This window comes from Schistosoma haematobium, chromosome 1, assembly GCF_000699445.3.
Source record: "Schistosoma haematobium chromosome 1, whole genome shotgun sequence".
Taxonomy (NCBI): Eukaryota; Metazoa; Platyhelminthes; class Trematoda; order Strigeidida; family Schistosomatidae; genus Schistosoma; species Schistosoma haematobium.
Genome location: NC_067196.1, coordinates 39,276,653 through 39,295,334, shown reverse-complemented (window position 1 = coordinate 39,295,334; position 18,682 = coordinate 39,276,653). Strand labels below are relative to the sequence as shown.

Here is an 18,682-nt window from a genome sequence, read left to right as displayed (position 1 = left end):
AAATAATGGCAAGTTTCTTTCCAGGCTGCTTCTATTTGAGTACGATGTCAGTAGTGTTGCTATGGTAGCAAAACTGGCACGTTTTCAAATCTGAGCCCGTGAGTTTAGTATTTTATTTTAATGTATATCGTAAAATTATTATTTGACATTTTCCGCGAAAATGAATACACCAATAAAACTCACGGCACTATATCTTGTATTGCCTCAAAATATTTTTCTATATCTTTCCTTACCTTCACGTAAATTTACAACATCAATCTAGTAAACAATTACTCGAAACAAAAAGTAGAGCAAAGATGGAGTTAGAGTAGAGCTATTCAAGTTGATCTTAGTGGTTTATACCATATGAAATGGCCGAACAGTTGAAGGAAACGGGCTGTATGACTGGTTTTTTCTCGAAATCAGACACCAACACGCAATGAGTATGTCAATAACAAAACTGTTAAGAACTACAAAGCGAGTTATTCATAAGACGATAACAGTGCTTTTGCCAAGCAGAGTACATGGTTTTTAGACTCGGATTTGTGTAGTAAGAAGAGAGGGCCTACGTTAGTTTTTTTCTAGTCAGCTTCATCGAGTGTCTGGTCTTTTCATAAACCAGTCACTTGAGCGTGCGGACACCAGCGCTTCGGATAACAGGTTCCAATAATTGATGGCTTGGTGTGAAAACATGTATGCCACGGGTATTTTGTTCCTTCTTGGCTTCTCTACTCGCTTGCTAAATCCTCTGAGATGTTCCGACCTAGTGGGAAGAAAAAGAGAGGATATATCGTGTCCAAAATCATTTCTTAGTATTCTGTACATCAAAATCAGATCAAATCTTAATCTGCGATAAGACAAATTAAAGAGGTCTAGCTTTTCAAGCCACTTTTTGTACAATAAACCCCTGAAAATGTCACAGGTATTCAGAGTTTGACAACACTTTAACCAGTAACACCTAATATGAAGCGTACCCAACAAGTGAAATCAAAAGGTAAGAGGGAGGAAGTCTGAAGATATATTTAATAGGCTATCAATATATCGCGGACCGGCTTATTTAGACTGGCTAGCGATTGTAGGGGATGTTGAGCACGGCGTTCCCACTCGTGATCTGGTGTGGATGCATGACCGAACGCCTTCAACTAGGTGAGTACACCAAAACTAATGTGGTCAGCATCCAATGTCGAAGACTTACAGAGCTATTTGTTTTGGGGATTTATTTACGGCTACACCCCTGAGTTCTGTAATTGCACCAGTAGCTTCTTTTTTTAATTTTGCCAACATATCCGAGTCGCCTTTTGAACGAAGACATGCAGCCTGGATCTCACTAGTTTTGTGTTTACTGTAGTGAACATATTAAGAACTAACTTAATAAATGTCCGTCTCTAAGCCCGTAATGTTCTAAACTTTCTAGCCGTGACCTGATGATGGTTGTCTGTGCTTTTCAGATTGCGGCTTGCCTTCACCTCATGGTCCTTGTCAGACTGAACTATAGGCACTGACTCTTCTCCTGCGCTGTACATATATATCGTTGTATCCACAAATATACATGTAGACACACCTAGCCGCGTTGACAGGCATCAGCCATTTCTTAGATTAGTTAATTAGAACAATCAAGTCTGCCTCAAAAACATGCGCATCTGTGTTTCCTGCTATTTCACGCCAGATTTTTACATCATCAGCGTGTAGTAGAATTGGAGGCCTAACTGTATATACAATATAACATGTAAAGTACCTACGACAAAGTCTTGCGGTACTCCACTACGTACTGGTTTCCAGGAGGAGCATTTGTAATTTATTCGTACTTTATGTCTGCGACCTATCACAAAATCCTTGATCCACTCCAGGCGAAGTCCGAAATTTCTCATATTTTCTAGCTTCAAGAGTAGTCTACTTCATGTTGAAGTCTATATAGGCAACATCCACTGGTTTTCCACTATGTAGAGCCACCCTTGCTATGAGAATGTTGTGTAAGCTAATCCTTCTCAGAAACCACGGTATACGTTATTCAACAAGTTATTGATTCCTACGAATGTTGTTTTGACGTTTTAGATTATTCTCTACAGTATTTCAAGTACTGCCGACATGTCAGCAGTTTGATGGAAGTTGTCTTGTTCCTGTCTTATGTATTGGATTGACGATTGTATCATTCCAGTCCGTGGGTAACTCACCTTGGCTAACTTGCAGATTTAATATAGTAGCAAATGGAGTGACAATGTATGGTATAATTGACCTTAGAATTCTAACATGTGGTCCATCTGGTCTTGTTGAGCTTTCTGTGTATAAGGTGCTCAGGGCCTTTAGTACTCCGTCCACATCAAAATTCACAGTAAGCAACCAATTTCGTCATCTTTTATTTGAGTCTAGTCCCTTGTCTAAAGGGGCCTCCTGAGTGAAAACTATCTCAAAATAGTTGGCAATGTCCTCTGCTTTGTCACTGTTTTTCTCTGTAACCTAAGATTCACTCCATTCGGTAGTTGGATTGAAGGTTTAATGATGCACCTTCATTTTGTAATTTATGTACGAGACCAGTCTCATGGGATGATTGATTACATATTGCGTTAACTGGTTCTCATATTTTCTCTGAGATACCCGAATTCTAGTTACATACTAACTTCGCAATTATCTGTAGCATCCAATTATATTTGTTGTTTAGAGGCTGATGGCTACCCAACACTTCCTTTGTTTTGGTGGATATCGCATCTTCTGGTTTATCCAGTAATGCCTGTGTTTTTTCTTCTTTGGAACTGTCCGGTATGTAAATAGTTGAGCTACTTGATTATATGACTGCCGGAATTGAGTTCATGCCTCGTCTACTGATGCACCGGAGTTAATTTTCAAGCTTTCAGTCGAGGCTGCGGAGATAGTCGTCTTTATGTTTGTCTTCCATGAGCTAGGATGGGCTAGCGCAACAGCTTGACAGACCAGATCAACCATGACTTTGGACGTGATGACCACATGATCATTCATGGCTGAGGTATACTACAACCGAGTGAACATCTTGCCCTTTATATTTTTGAAGGCAAAGCACCAGTTCACATGTCCTGGAGTCGTGTGCCACCATCTTTGTAGCTCGTATGGTTAGGACGCTTTTCATGAACAGGATAATCTCAGTAACCCTACAGTTTATTCTGTCAGCCCTACAAAGTAAGAGACGAAGCGATTAATATCTACTATCATACTTATCTGACGCTACCCATGTTTCTAAGACAGAAATAACACTAGGATTTTCTGTACTCACCACGTATTTGAGCTCCTCCATCATATTTAGCATTTGCATGACATACCCTTAATATGGTGACAAACGCCTTCGTTCCGCTGAGTAGTTTAGTTTTGCGTGAAAACCCTTAAGTATGAGGTTTTTAACCGTTCCGGAGGCGCTCATATGTTTATGCTTTTTTTGATAGTCTACTAATATGATTAACCAGGCTGAGATCCTTACGAACATATATTCCGGATTCAGCCAGTTCGCGTCGATTTTTCAATATTAGGCTCCTTTTCTCAGCAAAAGTAGGAGTTACGTCCATGACTCGGTTTGTTTGCGTGCTTCTTGAACCCACATTTTGTGCTACACTATAAAGCTTGTGAATATAAACTCCTGCGACTGTCTCTTTAAGTAGCTTATTAATTAAGGCCATAATGTGGCTGTGTTCAGATGCACGCTTTGACTCCCTTCTGAAGGACTCTCTTAACTTATGGAAAAATGACTGACCTTTCAGTGAGAACCATCTCAACAAGCCGTGAGATGCTGTTACCTAAACTCTTTTCATCCCTGCAGTTTGACCTGATGCCAGATGTGCAGGCATCACTCTGTTCCATGAATTTTCTGGATGTTACTGCAAGCCAATTGTCAAGCTAATTTTGTTTCTCGACCAAATCTTCTACAATATTCATGTTTCCTCTAATATAATCTGTCTCGCGTTTGCAATGAAGGACTTTGATGGGTCCTTTGTATGCCATTTTGAGTGGTCCTTGCCATGAGTCGCGTCATGCGAGTACGTGTGTACTATGTCCTAAGGCAGGTCGGACGAAAACTCAAGTTGACTGAGATTGAATAAAGGAGAATCGTTGTGGAAAGTACCCCAGAAAACACAAACAATGATTATGCAACCTATGATATTAAAGAGCGGAAGTTCGTAAAGCCTTCGCTGAAGCATTATAACATATTGATCGTACATATGGTACGGTTGACCAAGAAGGATAGATATACCAGGCAAAAAATACCGAAGGTGGTTTCCTCTCCTCTTCAGATCACCGCATTCGATCCCGATGTATCTTGTGCCAACAGGCATTGGTTATCAATCGGTATCTACATTCATTTGAACAAGCCAAATAATGCCAGAATCAAGACCGAAAGCGACTCGGGTAGACAATTCTATTTATGGACTGTCAAGCATAAGTAAATATATGGGTAGGTAGGTCTATTTTCCTTCCATGGCCAATTGGAGAGGACAAGGCAAGAACGCATAAGCCCTTCATATCGAAAGAATCAAGCTTACGTGTTCACAGAACATACTGTATGACCTGCATGAGCCAAGCAGTGTACATGATACCCATATGAAAGAAAAATTTGAAACGTGGGCATCTCAAGCCACATGCGGGACCCCGTCTGTACCTGACATGTTTTTAACACTCAAAGGCATATAGTCCAGAATAGGAGAGGGAACTCACCTGTTTATGTACTTCTGTCCAATAGCACTAAAAGTACACACTTAATAGTTTATCAATCTTCATGAATTTTTACGACACTCAGCGATATTTGCAAACCCCTAAAGATCACTGGTTAGTATTTTGCGGTAAGTTAGCTGCTGACACTGAGTACGATAATTGTTAACGGGAGAGATTATCTCAACCTCATATGATGATTTCAGGAGATGGCATTCTCCGTAAAGTCAGCTTTGCTTAGCGCACGAGCAAAGGAGATAACGACTACGTAATTTTGGTTCTTTGGCCTTATTGAAGAATTGAGATCATTTCTTAATTTCGAGGATTCGTCAGGTGCCGTCACGCACAGATAGTATCTTCTCCGTCGAAGAATTTCTGATTGACAACCACTTAATTCTGTCTAATCTGAGAAGAAGTAACCAAAAAATCATAGCCTTCAGTCTTATTTGGAGAATAGCTAAAGTAGCTAATCGTCAGTATACATTGTAATTATGAATGATTGAACGCGTTACCTCTATAGGACGACCTACACCAGGTGGAGGAAGAAGCATAACCTAAACTTTGGTTACTTACTTTACTTTTCTTTACGCCTGTTATTCCTCGTGGTGGAGAATAGACCGCCCACCAGCACTCTCCATCTAACCTTGTCCTGGACGATTCTTTCCACTTGTTTACAGTTGCTGTCCATCCTTTCGATTTATGCTTCCACTTCCCGACGCAGTATGTTCTTTGGCTTTCCGCTTCTCCATTTCCCTTCAGGATTCCAAGTTAGCGCTTGCCTCATGACGCAGTCAGGTGATTTTCTCAACGTATGTCCCATCCACTTCCAGCGTCTTTTCCTAATTTCCTCGTCAGCTGGAAGTTGGTTTGTTCTATCCCACAGTATCTTGTGTAGACAACTGTTTATAAAACTTGTACATGCTTGATCGTGGTTGCGGTAGTTCTTCACGTTTTTTTACATACAGTAAGACTGTTTTGACGTTCACGTTGAAGATTCGTACTTTGATATTGTTGTTGTTCTGAGTTCCATGTGTTCTTCAACGGTAGGAATGCGGTCCTTGCTTTACCAATCCTCGCCTCTACATCTGCATCTGATCCTCCACATTCATGACGTCACCAGATACGTGTAAGTTTCCGCCTCTTCCAGAGTTCTTCTATCAAGTGTGGTCGGGTTGGTTGGCGTTTTCTATGTTGTTCGAGGAGTTTGCTTTTTCCTTTGTTTGTTGAGGTCTACTAATGTAGGGACTGCTGCTACACTAATTATCTTCATCTGTATTTCTTTGTGTGTATTGGATAGGATGGCCAGGTCATCTGCGAAGACCGAATCGTCTAGTTTCATGCAAGCTGTCGATTGTAGTCCGCTCTTTCTTTTAGATGTCGAGGTCTTCATAGCCCAGTCGACCACCAGAAGAAAGAGGAAGGGAGAGAGTAGGCAGCCTTGTCTGATTCTTTTCCTTACTTGGAATGCATCTGTTAGCTGTCTTCCATGCACGACTTTGCATTGTAGTCCATCGTAAGGGTTCCGTACAATGTTGACAATCTTCTCAGGAACTCCATAGTGTCGAAGTAGTTTCCATAATGTTTTACTGTCAACACTGTCAAATGCCTTCCGGTGGATTCAAATGAGGTGGTCTATTCAAGAGTTTCTCGAAGTATCCTATCCATCTGTTTTTCTGTTCTTGAATCTCGATGACTGAGTTACGTTCTTTGCTTTCGGCCGGTTTCTCTAGTTTTTCATATCGCCCTACCAGTTTCTTCGTTATATCATAAAGCTGTTTCATATTTTCTTCTCTTGCAGCTTTTCCAACCGTTGTAGTTGATTCCTCCCTGTATTCCTTCTTGTCGGCTCACATACTCATCTTCACTTGCTTCTTTGCTTCTGTGCATTCGGCTTGTAACTTTTATTTCTCTGCTCGTGTTCGGCTGTTGATATTTGCTGTCTTCTTGTTCTTACTTCTCTGACCCTGTCCAGTGTTTCTATAGAGATCCATTCCTTATGATGATGCATTTTTAGGCCCAGAACCGCCTGACACGTTGAAGTTAATGCTTCTTTGATACCTTTTCGGTTGCCCTCCATAGTAGTTTCTTCTTCCTTCAGTAGATCCTGTAAGGCTTGGAACCTGTTGTTGAGAGCTATCTTGAATTCGTTGATTTTGTTAGTATCTCAAAGGAAGGCTGTATTGAACCTTTGTAGTGTTGTCTGTCCCGTTGTCCAGTTCTTCTTCAGCTTCAGTTTTAAATTGGTAACAACTAGGTGGTGGTCTGAAGCTATGTCAGCTCCTCTCCTGGTTCCCACATCTTCCATTGTCCTTCGGGACGTTTTATTGATACAGATATGATCTATCTGGTTCTCTGAGGTGTAGTCCAGTGAGATCCATGTAGCTTTGTGTATACGTTTGTGTGGAAATATTGTGCCACCTATGACCAATTTGTTGAATATACACAGATTTGCAAATCTTTCTCCATTTTCGTTCTTCTCTCCCAGTCCATGTCGTTTCATGATATCTTCATATCCGGTGTTGTCTATTCCTACTATAGGATTTAGATCTCCCATCAGAATAGTGAGGTCGTTTCTTGGGCACTTCTCTATGATTGACTGCAGCCGCTCGTAGAATTGATCTTTAATTTCGTCGTTGCTATCATTGGTGGGTGCATAACATTGGATAATATTCATTAAGATCCCCTCCTTCTTTGTTTTGAATGATGCTTTGATGATTCTGGATCCGTGAGATTCCCATCCTACAAGTGCATTTCGTGCTACTTTGGAGAGCGTTAGAGCAACTCCCTGTGTGCGGAGCATGTTCATTTTCGTGACGAGAGTACAGCAGCATCTCTCCCGTACCCAACCTTTTCTGTTCAACTTGAGTCCGATGGTTTTCACTGACTTCAGGAACCGTCGAGATGTATCTTCTCATTTCCATAGCTATTTGATCAGTCCTCTCAGTGTCTCGCATTGACCGGATATTCCACGTACCTATATTAATTGTTGCTCTGGTTGTTAGAAGGGACATCGGTCTCGTGACTTCCGAAGAATCGCGGCTTTCATTGTGGAGCGTCATAGTTCTTCTTTCAACCCCCAGAGCAGAGTTTAAATGGTTTAATTTGTTTAATCTGGTTGGTGTTTTTTAGCAAGATTTTTTTCCACGGGATGGGGTTTACGACGCCATGCCCAACCTTCCTCCTTCACCCGGGTCTGGAACCGGCAGTAACTCTAGAAGAGCTACAGGTGGAGTTATGATCAAGTAGGAATTAAGGTTTTCTATGTTGCTTATCAGGGTTTAGGCTTCTTACATACTTTTTCTTCATTGTACATACACACTGAGCGAGGTATTAAACAAAATTTACAGACATCAGTTAATTTTATATTGACTCAGTTTCAGTTTGGAAAAGACAGGAGGCTTGATGGCCTGTGTCATTCCTGACAATGATGGTCTCTCAGTAGATTCAACTTTCTTTTGAAAGAGTCGATGAATTGAGCCTCAACTCACTCGAGTAAGCTTTGTAATTGTTTTGTGAGCAAATCAAGACAACTATCTTATTTAATCACCTGAGTGAACGTACATTCTCTGACAATAATGTTACTTAGCAGGAGCCAAACCTCATTGATATACCTAGATAAAGTAAAAGTTTATTGGTTCATAGTGAATAACAAACAAGACTTAATGACTGCTTTCAACTGGAGATGTTTTATTTTTGTCTTTTCCTGATTTTATCAGCATGAAGTTTAACTGCCTTGAAATAGTAAAATATGCCGTTTTTAATTCTTCTCAGACATAAATAGGGTCCCATAAAATACATTTGATTTGAATATTTTACGTGAAGGAAAACACAGAACAAGCATATATGCGTACAATAAACCATAATTTCAATTGAAAGTCACTGTAGTTATTAACATTCGAAGTATATTTCAACTGCTCCAGTAATTTAAAATCCCATGTGCAGAATACACTGAAATATTCTAACAGACAAGTGTTTTGAGATCATTATTTTACCAACATTTAAATTAGTTACAACATTCAAAATCTATTTGTATTATTATGCAGAAGTGTTATGGTTCAAGAAGAAAATCTGACGGCATGAATAAGCATTACCATATATATATTACATAACCAACAGTGTCAATCTGAATTGCTTGACTAAAATACAATAAACATATCTACGTGAAATTCACAATAATAACGGATATGCGAATCTGTGATAACAATAGGGGTGAAAAATCAGTAGTACAGGTGTGCAGAACTACAATAATGAGATTCAGTCCAGTCCGCCATAACAAGAAGTCCGGTTATTTAAAATTCACAGCTTATTCTCCTGGGATATAGATAGGAGTAATGTTCATTTTTTAAATGTGTGATGATCCGTCTTAAATACTATCCTAGGGTAAAACAAGTTCTTATGATAATTATTTTGTACATAATCTAATAAAATTGATATTAATGTTTTATATGAACTCAAAAGATCAGACTTTAGGTCAGGCGACTCAAGTAAAGTAAGATCAATCGTTTTGTACATAAAAAAGTTCTGGCAAGTCACTAGTAGTGGATGTCTACGTAAAATAAGTCAAAATCATCGTACAAAAATATTTTTTGGTACATTATGGGTTAATAGCTTTTTCAGCTTTAACTTATGAATAATTTTATGTTTATTGAGATAGGTGGAAAAGGGAAGTTTATATCATATACTGATGTCAAGCTGAAGGATCACAGAAAACTAGAAAGTGATGCACAGCTATTTTGTTATAAGCTAGCAGTATTGGGTTGTAGGCAATCTGGATCACACAGCATCAAACCTGAGGAGTCACAAACCAGGACAAAATAGCTGTTCATCGATCTTCGATTTACAATGATTATCCAACTAATGTCAGTTTGTGATTAAAACATGTCTCAAATTAAACAATCATTAAAAAATCTTTGTTTTCATACAACTTTTGTCAAATTTATATTATTGAGCTAAAACGTTGTACCAAACGCTTTATCTCTATTTTTTCAGATACCATTGAAATACACAATGAACAATGCAAATCCTCTTCAAAGTGAACTAAGTTTGGTGTGTTTAATCTAATTATATGATAATTTTGGTTTTTAAAGCCGACAACAGGAAGATTTGAGTGGATCGATGATAAAAATGAACTTGTGTTCATCAAATTTACTGATCAAAAATCACAAAAGTCTATTTATTCACAAAAGTAAAATATTGGATAAATTTTTACGGTGATGACCAGAAATCTTTACAAAAAGATTCATATGAAAATTGTTGATGAAATTCGTACAATAACTATAAAGGATATAAAATGTAAGTATCAAGTTTTTCTAGTGGAAGGACAGCTACTGCTTTGACAAGACTAAAAGCTTCAGGAAAGCGTTTCCAATATTCCCAACACTTTGCTAAAATGATCAAGTATATTTTTTATTGGTTATTTGATAACTAGTTTTTCTTTAAATTAGATCCCCAGAATGTGACAAACTATTGATAAGTTTGGCAAAATATTTAGAATGTTATTTTAAGATATTGAAATTTGAAGAAAAATTTGCCGATGAAAAATTGTAAAGTGTTATTTCGAATTTTATGAATATTATCAATTTTTTTTCTTAAATAAACGTTTGACCATTTTAGATTACCCAATGTAAACCAGTTAAAGGAACAAGAAGAATTACATAAACGAATAGATATATTAAAATATGATTTTTCACTTGCGTACGCTAAATTTCTACTACTTGAACGAAGTCTAATGCATAATATATGCCCTAGACCAATTGATCCAGTTGCAACTGCAAAAACAGATCAAAATTTATATGAAACATTCTTTTGGTTTTTTGTATTTTGTATGTGGATAACATTTCTACGAACAAGATTTAAAGAAATCTGTGCTCAAATTGGATGGTACGTAATTAATACAAATAGTTTTAATTATATACCATTAAAGTACGAGTGTAAAAAGTATGGGACAAACTAAATACATGTTAAAAGCTGTCCTAATTAATGATGAGTCAAAGGAATCATTGACAACAAAACTAAAAAATTAGTGTACGAAGTTTTTAATACGAAATAAAGTAGATCGAATGAACTTTGAACGCAATACGTAGACATAGATTAATAAAATGAAGTATCACTGAAAATCGTGCAACGATCTGATGAACTTGTGAATAATATTGAGTTCGAGGTATCACAATTTGAATGTCGATTTGACTAAGTTAGATATATGTATCACATATAAACTTTATGAGCTTTCTTGATGGAGTTAGTGTTTTTTTTAATATTACTGTACTATCACTATATAACCTCGAGTAGAATCTTAGTTATTCACAGTCCAGATAGCATACAGTAAATTTTGGTCTAAAAGAAAGCTAACCTTTACCACTATATACTGTTTTGTCTTTAAGCCCCCTTAAATATCGCGTGATTTATTCGCCAATCAGAATACGACTTATACAGTCTTATCACTGCGTCAAACCAATGACGTTCGACCGGTATGAGCAGCCTAGCATCTTTATTGGTCCTTTGTACTACTAGCCCTGCCAGTTGAGTCCAGAACACCAATACCAGCTTCCGCTACGCGAATCATTTATTCCAAACATACCTGGTTTACACACGAGCCAAACGGACCATATCACACCATGAAATAGGAAATAACATTTGTACAAGATCAGGCCAAAAGGTGACTATGGTTGTGGGTGATGGTAATTGATAGACTGAGAATAATTTAAGAATAATAAATCGTATCATAATAGTTTATAAGTCAGAATAAAGCTTATAGTAAGAGGAATATAGTTATGCGTAATTTAGTTACTGAATAGTTACAAAATAAGAACAAATATAATATTAGTTCATTAATGGTTCTCAGAAGTTACCTATAATTTAATCTTCACTAGGATGTAACATATATCAGCCATCAAATGCATAAGAATTCTAGCTCCATAATTTATACTTAGTATTTCCGTTTATTTAAACACTAATAGACTAAATGAGAAACAAATCCATATCCAAACCATTCAGTTTCGAGAACAAAACTTCGTCAAAATCATCCACTTGGGTTACAAATATTCTCCACCATCACAAATAAAGTTCAGCATTGATTGTAACAAACAAGCTCATCGTTCATATTCGCTTATCAAAAAATTTTGTATATGTAGATACATACATAATTGTAAAAAATCGAGTAAAATGGTAGTGTCTTTATGCTTTTGCCTTTAGGTTTACAAGATCAGAAATGTTCAATTCTCTTGGGCGACAAGGAGCTTCCTATTTCGGTCAAAAAGGCGAACTCGATAGTAAGAATATCAAGATATATCAGACACAACTACCCCGAGCATCAATGCTAAAGTATGGTCCCTAATTTTGTATTCTTATGGAGTTTCACTTTCAAAGTAAGTGCTCACCAGCCTTAAGGCTTATATTACCTGGTGCGGAAGAAAACATAGCTAAGATTAACCTGAACAAAAGTGAAGATAAGCAAAGAAAGTAATCATGGAAATAAACATTTCCGATGATCAATAATATTTATTTTTAAAGGTTACATATGACTGAGACTAATGTACATGAAGAAAATGAAAAGTATATATGTTATCAGTAATACATAAACTTTTCAAAAGAATAGGTATTCTTGGAGACTATCGACATTTATATGACGACCAACTTATACTAAATAAACAAACTGCTGACAGAGATCAAGAAAAGCACGAAGATGACAACGAGTAAATATAATGGTCATAAAAAGTTTTTTTACGATTTTTACTTTATTTCTAGGAATAACGATGAGGAAGACCAAGAGAAAGATGACAAGAAAAGTGTATAACTTGGAGTACATGTAACTTAATTGGCGTAAGTTTGATGACCATTATAATTCTCTAAAAAACTATAAGCATTAAAATTGCGGATCAGAGCGAGAGTATTACTAATCAAAAATGGATTGAATAGAGATCCTAATTAATTGGAAAATGTAAACACCATATACGTAGTTATTTTTAATTTTAAGTCAGCAATTCAAGGGGTTAATTTATTTAATAATGTTTAAATATGAATGTGGACTTGATTATTTCAGTCTGATATCTAATATAGAAAATTTCTGATTATTGAAACAATTAGGTTTTGGTAGTGGTGAGTTTCCACACCGGAATAAAGAAAAAATTTCACTATCTAAAATGTAACTTACTTTATACGTAGGTTCTGAACTAATTAAAAAAAATGATTCTTTCGGGATTAATAAATATTTGCCAACGATCTGGGGCGCCTACTTTTACAGTAGTCGATTTGTCCCAGGACTTTAACTTCCAAAAATTCACAATACATATCAACCATATGACTAGTAGTAGTTTACAAAATAACTAAACATGAGTACTTAAAAGACTGACTGAAATCGAGTAGCCCGACCGTAGCTGCTACATTGACGTGGTGGTCGGGCTTGCCTATCGTGATGATCCGACCGAGCTATATTGGCTAGAACATATGTTCCCGTATGTTCTATCATGCCAGGCAGGTCGATTGGAGAACGGTAAGACTAAAAGCAGCAACTCAAGGCCTGAGGGCGAAGTCATACTGCTGACTGTAGAGGGGTGTGAAAGCAGTAAGGTGTTTCTCTCGGACAACCAGCATGACGGCGATGCTGCCTTCCCACAAGGAGGGATGGGGTTAGAAAAGGTCGACCCTAAAAATGCCACACCTCACTTTACCTCACGGATTTCCGTCTCCGGCGGTAAGGTCCTTTGAAGAACGGAGCTAACACATTAGAAACCTTCCACGAAAAGGCCGTGCGCGACCGGCCTCAAGTAGTTGTCCCTTGGGCTCTGCGGTCACTCTTCCAGGTCGTTAAGACCAATACTAATCCAATTTCCTCTTCAGGTTCCTTAAGAAATACCCTTCCACGATGTGGGCAGCCGGGAAGTGACATCAGCCCTCATACCCAAAACAACACATGAGACCATGTCGGTCACAATCAAATTCTTCCTACACCTAATAACCCTCTTATCTCAACGAATAATTTTTCTCACGCCGCTAATGCAAACGATTCGAGTACGCGGAACGTTATTCCCAGTCTCCTGAAGCCAAACTCTAAACTACATGTAGGAGCTTTTAAAGTCCGAACACTGTGCCAAATAGGACAACAGGCCTCCTTAGCTAGGAATTTAGGATCTCGCACCATCGATGTGTTCTGCGTCTCCGAAACGCGCATACAGGATCCGAGTAGCGTCATTCATTTGACCTCACCATATCAAAATAAAGAACCATCTCGATTCACACTTCGTGTATCTGGAAGCCCTGATGTTGCTTCTCGTGGCCTCGCCGGCGTAGGTATAGCATTAATTCCTAGGGAAGAACTAGCTTTCTTAGACTGGATCCCAGTAGACAACCACTTGTGCGCTGTCCGACTAAACGGAACAGTAAAGACTCGGGAAGATAGGGACACTTGTCGTCGCTGCCTACTCTCCCACTGACTGCAGTTCAGATGAGGTAAAATATGAGATTTAAAGAAAGTCTTCTGACCTCCTCCAAAAGGTTAGGCGTTCTGACGTAGTAATAGTGGCTAATGACTTGAATGCTCAAGTAGGAAAACTAGGCGAAAACGAGAAACATCTATGTGGATCTTATGGTGTCGTGGCTCAAAGAACAGATAATGGCGACCGTCTGTTGCAGCTGTGCTTAGATAACCGCTTGTTTCTTGCAAATACTAACTTTAAGTATAAGGCAAAACATCTTTTGACATGGCGACCCCCTAATTCGTCCCAAAGTTGGACCCAAATAGATCACATTGCTATCAGCTACCGATGGAGGGGCTCGATAGAAGACTGTCGCTCATTCTGGAACAAATGCTTAGGTTCAGATCATGCTCTAGTGTTAGCGCGTCTTTGTCTGCGTCTTATTGGACGTAGGAAAGATGCTGCAACAAAATCCCTTAGGGTTCTACTTAATGATAGCGAAGCTAAGAATGCACTTCAGGGACAACTAGAAAAACAGTTAGGCAGCCATGTAAGTGATGCCCGCCACAAGGCGGCTTGGAATGATATCAAAAAAGCTGTGAAAACAGCAGTGATAACTGCTAGTCAGATAAACCATAAGGTTGGGGAGAAATACTGGATCTCAGCGACACCAACTGCACTGATCGATACTCGAAAACTCATTCCATCTGGCTCGTAACATGGCGAAGTGCGGAGTCAGCTTAAGCTCAGGATGATAAGAAGCCTACGCAATGACCACGAGCAGTGGTGTGTAGCGAAGGCAAGAGTGATGGAAAAGGCAGCGGCAATAAATAATAGAAGACAATTGTTCAGACTTCTTGAGGAAACCGGTACTAGGAACCCAACTGTTAGTGAAATTATCTTGGAAAAAGATGGACAACTTATTCATTCCCAATCCAGAAGATTGGATCGATGGCCAGAACACTTTAGGGATGAGTCCAACTGGCCTTCAGCCACACTTCGGTTTCCCACGATCTCCAATCAACCTGAATGGCAAGTTAATGTAGGTCCTCCGTCTCTTTACGAAGTTGAAAAAGCCATAGGAAATCTGAAACGAGGGAGAGCAGCAGGCCCTGACAGGTTTACTCCTGAGATTTTTAACGATGGTGGTTCGGTATTAGCAATGAGATTAATCGAAGTCTTAGGTAGAATTTGGGAACTGGACGTAATCCCACCTGACTGGTCTCAATCACTGATTGTGCCAGTCTATAAGAAAGGACAAAACTCCTCTTGTGACCATCACAGAGGAATCAGTTTGACTAATATAGTGTCTAAAATATTAGCCTCAATAATACTTCGACGCCTAACCAAAGCTCGTAAAGAGCAGACTAGAGAAAACCAGGCTGGTCCCCGATCTGGACGTGGCTGTATAGACGAGATATCCACATTACGTCAGATCCTAGAACATAGATACACATTCAGACATCCCACAATAATAGTATTTCCCAATCTCAAGGTGGCATTCGACTCTGTTGATCATGAGGTTCTATGGCAGTGTTTGTCACTGAAAAGAGTACCAAAGAAGTACATTAACCTTATAAAGGCTATCTACTCGGACACAAATATTTGAGTGAGAACTTATTGAGACCTGTCATCAGAATTGATTACCTCAAGTGATGTTCGTCAGGGCTATACACTCTCTCCATTTTTGTTTAACTTTGTCGTTGACGTGCTTTTAAAGATTACACTTTCCTCATCTAAATTTCCAGGGGTTGAACTTCTACCAGGAGATTCACCTTTTGACCTAGTATATGCCGATGGCATAGTTCTATTTGATGAAGACACTGACAAAATGCAGTCTTCTGACCACTCTAAGCAACAATGCAAGCATGTTCGGGATGCGATTCTCTCCCTCGAAATGCAAAATGTTGCTTCAGGATTGGGTTACATCGACACCCGAACTAGTGATAGGGAGTGAAGTAGTTGAGTGTGTCGACCGCTTCACTTATCTTGGAAGTCTCATCAGCCCTTGTGGTCTGGTGTGTGACGAAATCTCAGCACGGATACAGAAGGCTCGACTAGCTTTTGCCAACTTGCGTCATTTATGGCGTAGGCGAGATATCCGTCTATCAACCAAAGGACGTGTTTACTGAGCAGCAGTTCGTTCCGTCCTACTTTATGGCAGTGAAACATGGCCGGTAAGAGTAGAGGATATCCGTAGGTTACTAGTATTTGATCATAGGTGTCTTCGAAACATTGCTCGGATATCCTGGGACCACCAAGTAATGCAGTTGTTAGGAAACGGGTACTAGGTAAAGATGGCAAATCAATTGATGACGTAGTGAGACTTTATCAGTTGAGACGGCTAGGACACGTGTTACGTATGCCCAACGACCGACTGCCCCGACGTGCTATGTTTTATGGTGTAGGAGTAGGTTGGAGGAAAACTAGGGGCGGCCAGACCAAAACATGGCACAAATCCATGAAGTCACTGACAAATGGACTGAACCATGTTGGTAGGTGTAGACTACCTGGTTGGGGACCGCGAGATGATAGCAACCGATGGTTAGAGACCCTGAATGACATGGCTCAAAATCGTTTGCAATGGTGCAATGCATCCACTCTTTGTGTTCTCTCAAATTCTAATCTTCTGAATTCTTCATGTCCCTTTTTTCCTCTTTCCAAATTTATTTCACTGGATTATACTCTTTGAATAACATCTCCAAACCCTAATCTTTCCGATTACTGCTTATACTTTTACTTCCTCTACCACTATGGGATTTGAATCGACAATTGTATTTCTGTGCTGTGGTATGGCAACTTGAGCTGATGTACGTACGTACATACGAAGTTCTACGTTGTTGCTGACTGAAAATCGAGTAGAAGTGAAAATAGGAAAAGTAAGGCAGTGTTTCCCAACTTCCCAATACTAAGTTGTATTGAAGTGAACTGTCTTGAATCCTCTCCTCGTTTAATTTGTAACATGAACTCGCAAAGTCGTTTAGATTTCAGTGTAACTGATTCAGACCAATCGATAAAGACGGTCAGAATTATTATGGATTATACTATTTACTGTTTACACTGTCCTAAGTAAGTAATATTTAAGTCAAGTCTTTAAATTGAAGATTACGGTTTTTAAAACAGCTAGAACGTAATTTGAAGATGTATTAGGAAGGTCATGAGTCCAATCAATATTAACGCTTAAAACAACTTCGATTCTCTGTAACAGATTACTAAATGTTTTAACGGAAAGCGAAGTAGAAAATTTGACGCTTCAACAAAGTCTCTTATCACCTAACGAAGGATGTATACATTGATTTTCCTTTCTTGGTATCACAGAGTTGATAGATCTTAATTTTCAAATTGATTTAATAACTGTAATGCCATAACTTAGAAATTCTAGTCAGAATTTGTGAACCAATAATTGGATATCGCTCTTTTAACTATTTTCCGAAACAGGGAGTTTAAGAAGGTTGGGGAGGGTCGATAATTCCTATCTCTGGATCTAACTAACAGTTATTAGTCTATAAATAAACACAGAATTGTAGGAATATTATATATTTGTTTTCAAAACTTTTGTGATTTTTGTTTTTATTGATACCATGAACCAACTTTTAAACAAACTCTAATTCAATTAAATCTTTTTATCCGGCACCAAATTACAGTGATATATAGAAGCTAAATTATTGTTTTTAGTCGTGAAATTGTCGCCGAGAAGGAAATTGTGTAAAATCCGTTGTTAGAAATTAAAAATATCAAGTCATTAAGTTCTCAGGTTAAGGGTTGGAATTATACGAAGAAAATTTTATCCATTTTTAACTACAAATCAAAATATTACGAATCGATTCCATCTTGTGTGGTACAGTTTGATACTGATTAATAAATTTATCTTGACTTGAAATAGCAGGTCAATTTTATGATCAAATGACAGACTCGGCTTCTAGAGACGTTCTTCTACTTTGTAGTTCTATTAAACCCAATCGCAAAGCCTATACAGACAGACATCTCACTCACCACCAACGACCCAATAGAGAGCGTCCACTTTTCGTGAGGTTACATGTTAGACTGCTTGCCCGACACTACGAATAACTATTGTTAAGGAAAATCTATTGATGACAGTAAGTCGCATCAATGTGGGTCATGATTCAATACAGGTCGGATCTGCAGTTAAATGAGTGATTTGGGTAAAAGGGTTTTGCAAGCTGAATTTCATAAAGATAAAACCAACTATGTGTAAACCTGTCAGAAACGATAAACTCAGTGTGAGGGTATGGGTTTTCATACAGTTAGGTAACAAGTTATGAAGGTACACGATAAAAATCCAAGTGACTCATAAATGGTCACACGTACAACACCGATTTCGAACTAAGAGTTCTCAGGTATCATTATGTATTAGTGTGGAATTATGTACACAAAATGGTGAAACAACCATAGAGGAAAGGTGGGTTCCAGAAACTACGGCAACAGAACAGTTATTAGCTTATTATTGGTGCCTTTGACTTTGGACATACCATTAAACATAAGAGCTAGAAAAAAGTGGGTAGCGAGGGTCAGTGAGACTACAAAAGCAGATTACGGTGTTCACAAACATGGTCAGACGTACTTCTATAACTCTTCCACTATTTGATACTCATATGAAGGTTAAATGA

General features: G+C 38.5%; 1 protein-coding gene across 1 annotated transcript; it reads left to right on the top strand.

Moving 5' to 3' along the window:
* The first annotated feature begins 46 nt into the window (after window positions 1-46).
* Window positions 47-18,250, top strand: MS3_00009750 (uncharacterized protein). The gene is made up of 13 exons (XM_051218151.1): window positions 47-98; window positions 9,634-9,690; window positions 9,732-9,829; window positions 9,866-9,936; window positions 9,969-10,041; window positions 10,089-10,187; window positions 10,258-10,524; window positions 11,836-11,964; window positions 12,010-12,102; window positions 12,154-12,195; window positions 12,234-12,335; window positions 12,388-12,462; window positions 17,493-18,250. Exons 2-12 carry the CDS (start codon window positions 9,652-9,654, stop codon window positions 12,434-12,436), a joined length of 1,062 nt encoding a protein of 353 aa, XP_051074014.1. The 5' UTR covers window positions 47-98; window positions 9,634-9,651; the 3' UTR covers window positions 12,437-12,462; window positions 17,493-18,250.
* The last annotated feature ends 432 nt before the right edge of the window (window positions 18,251-18,682 follow it).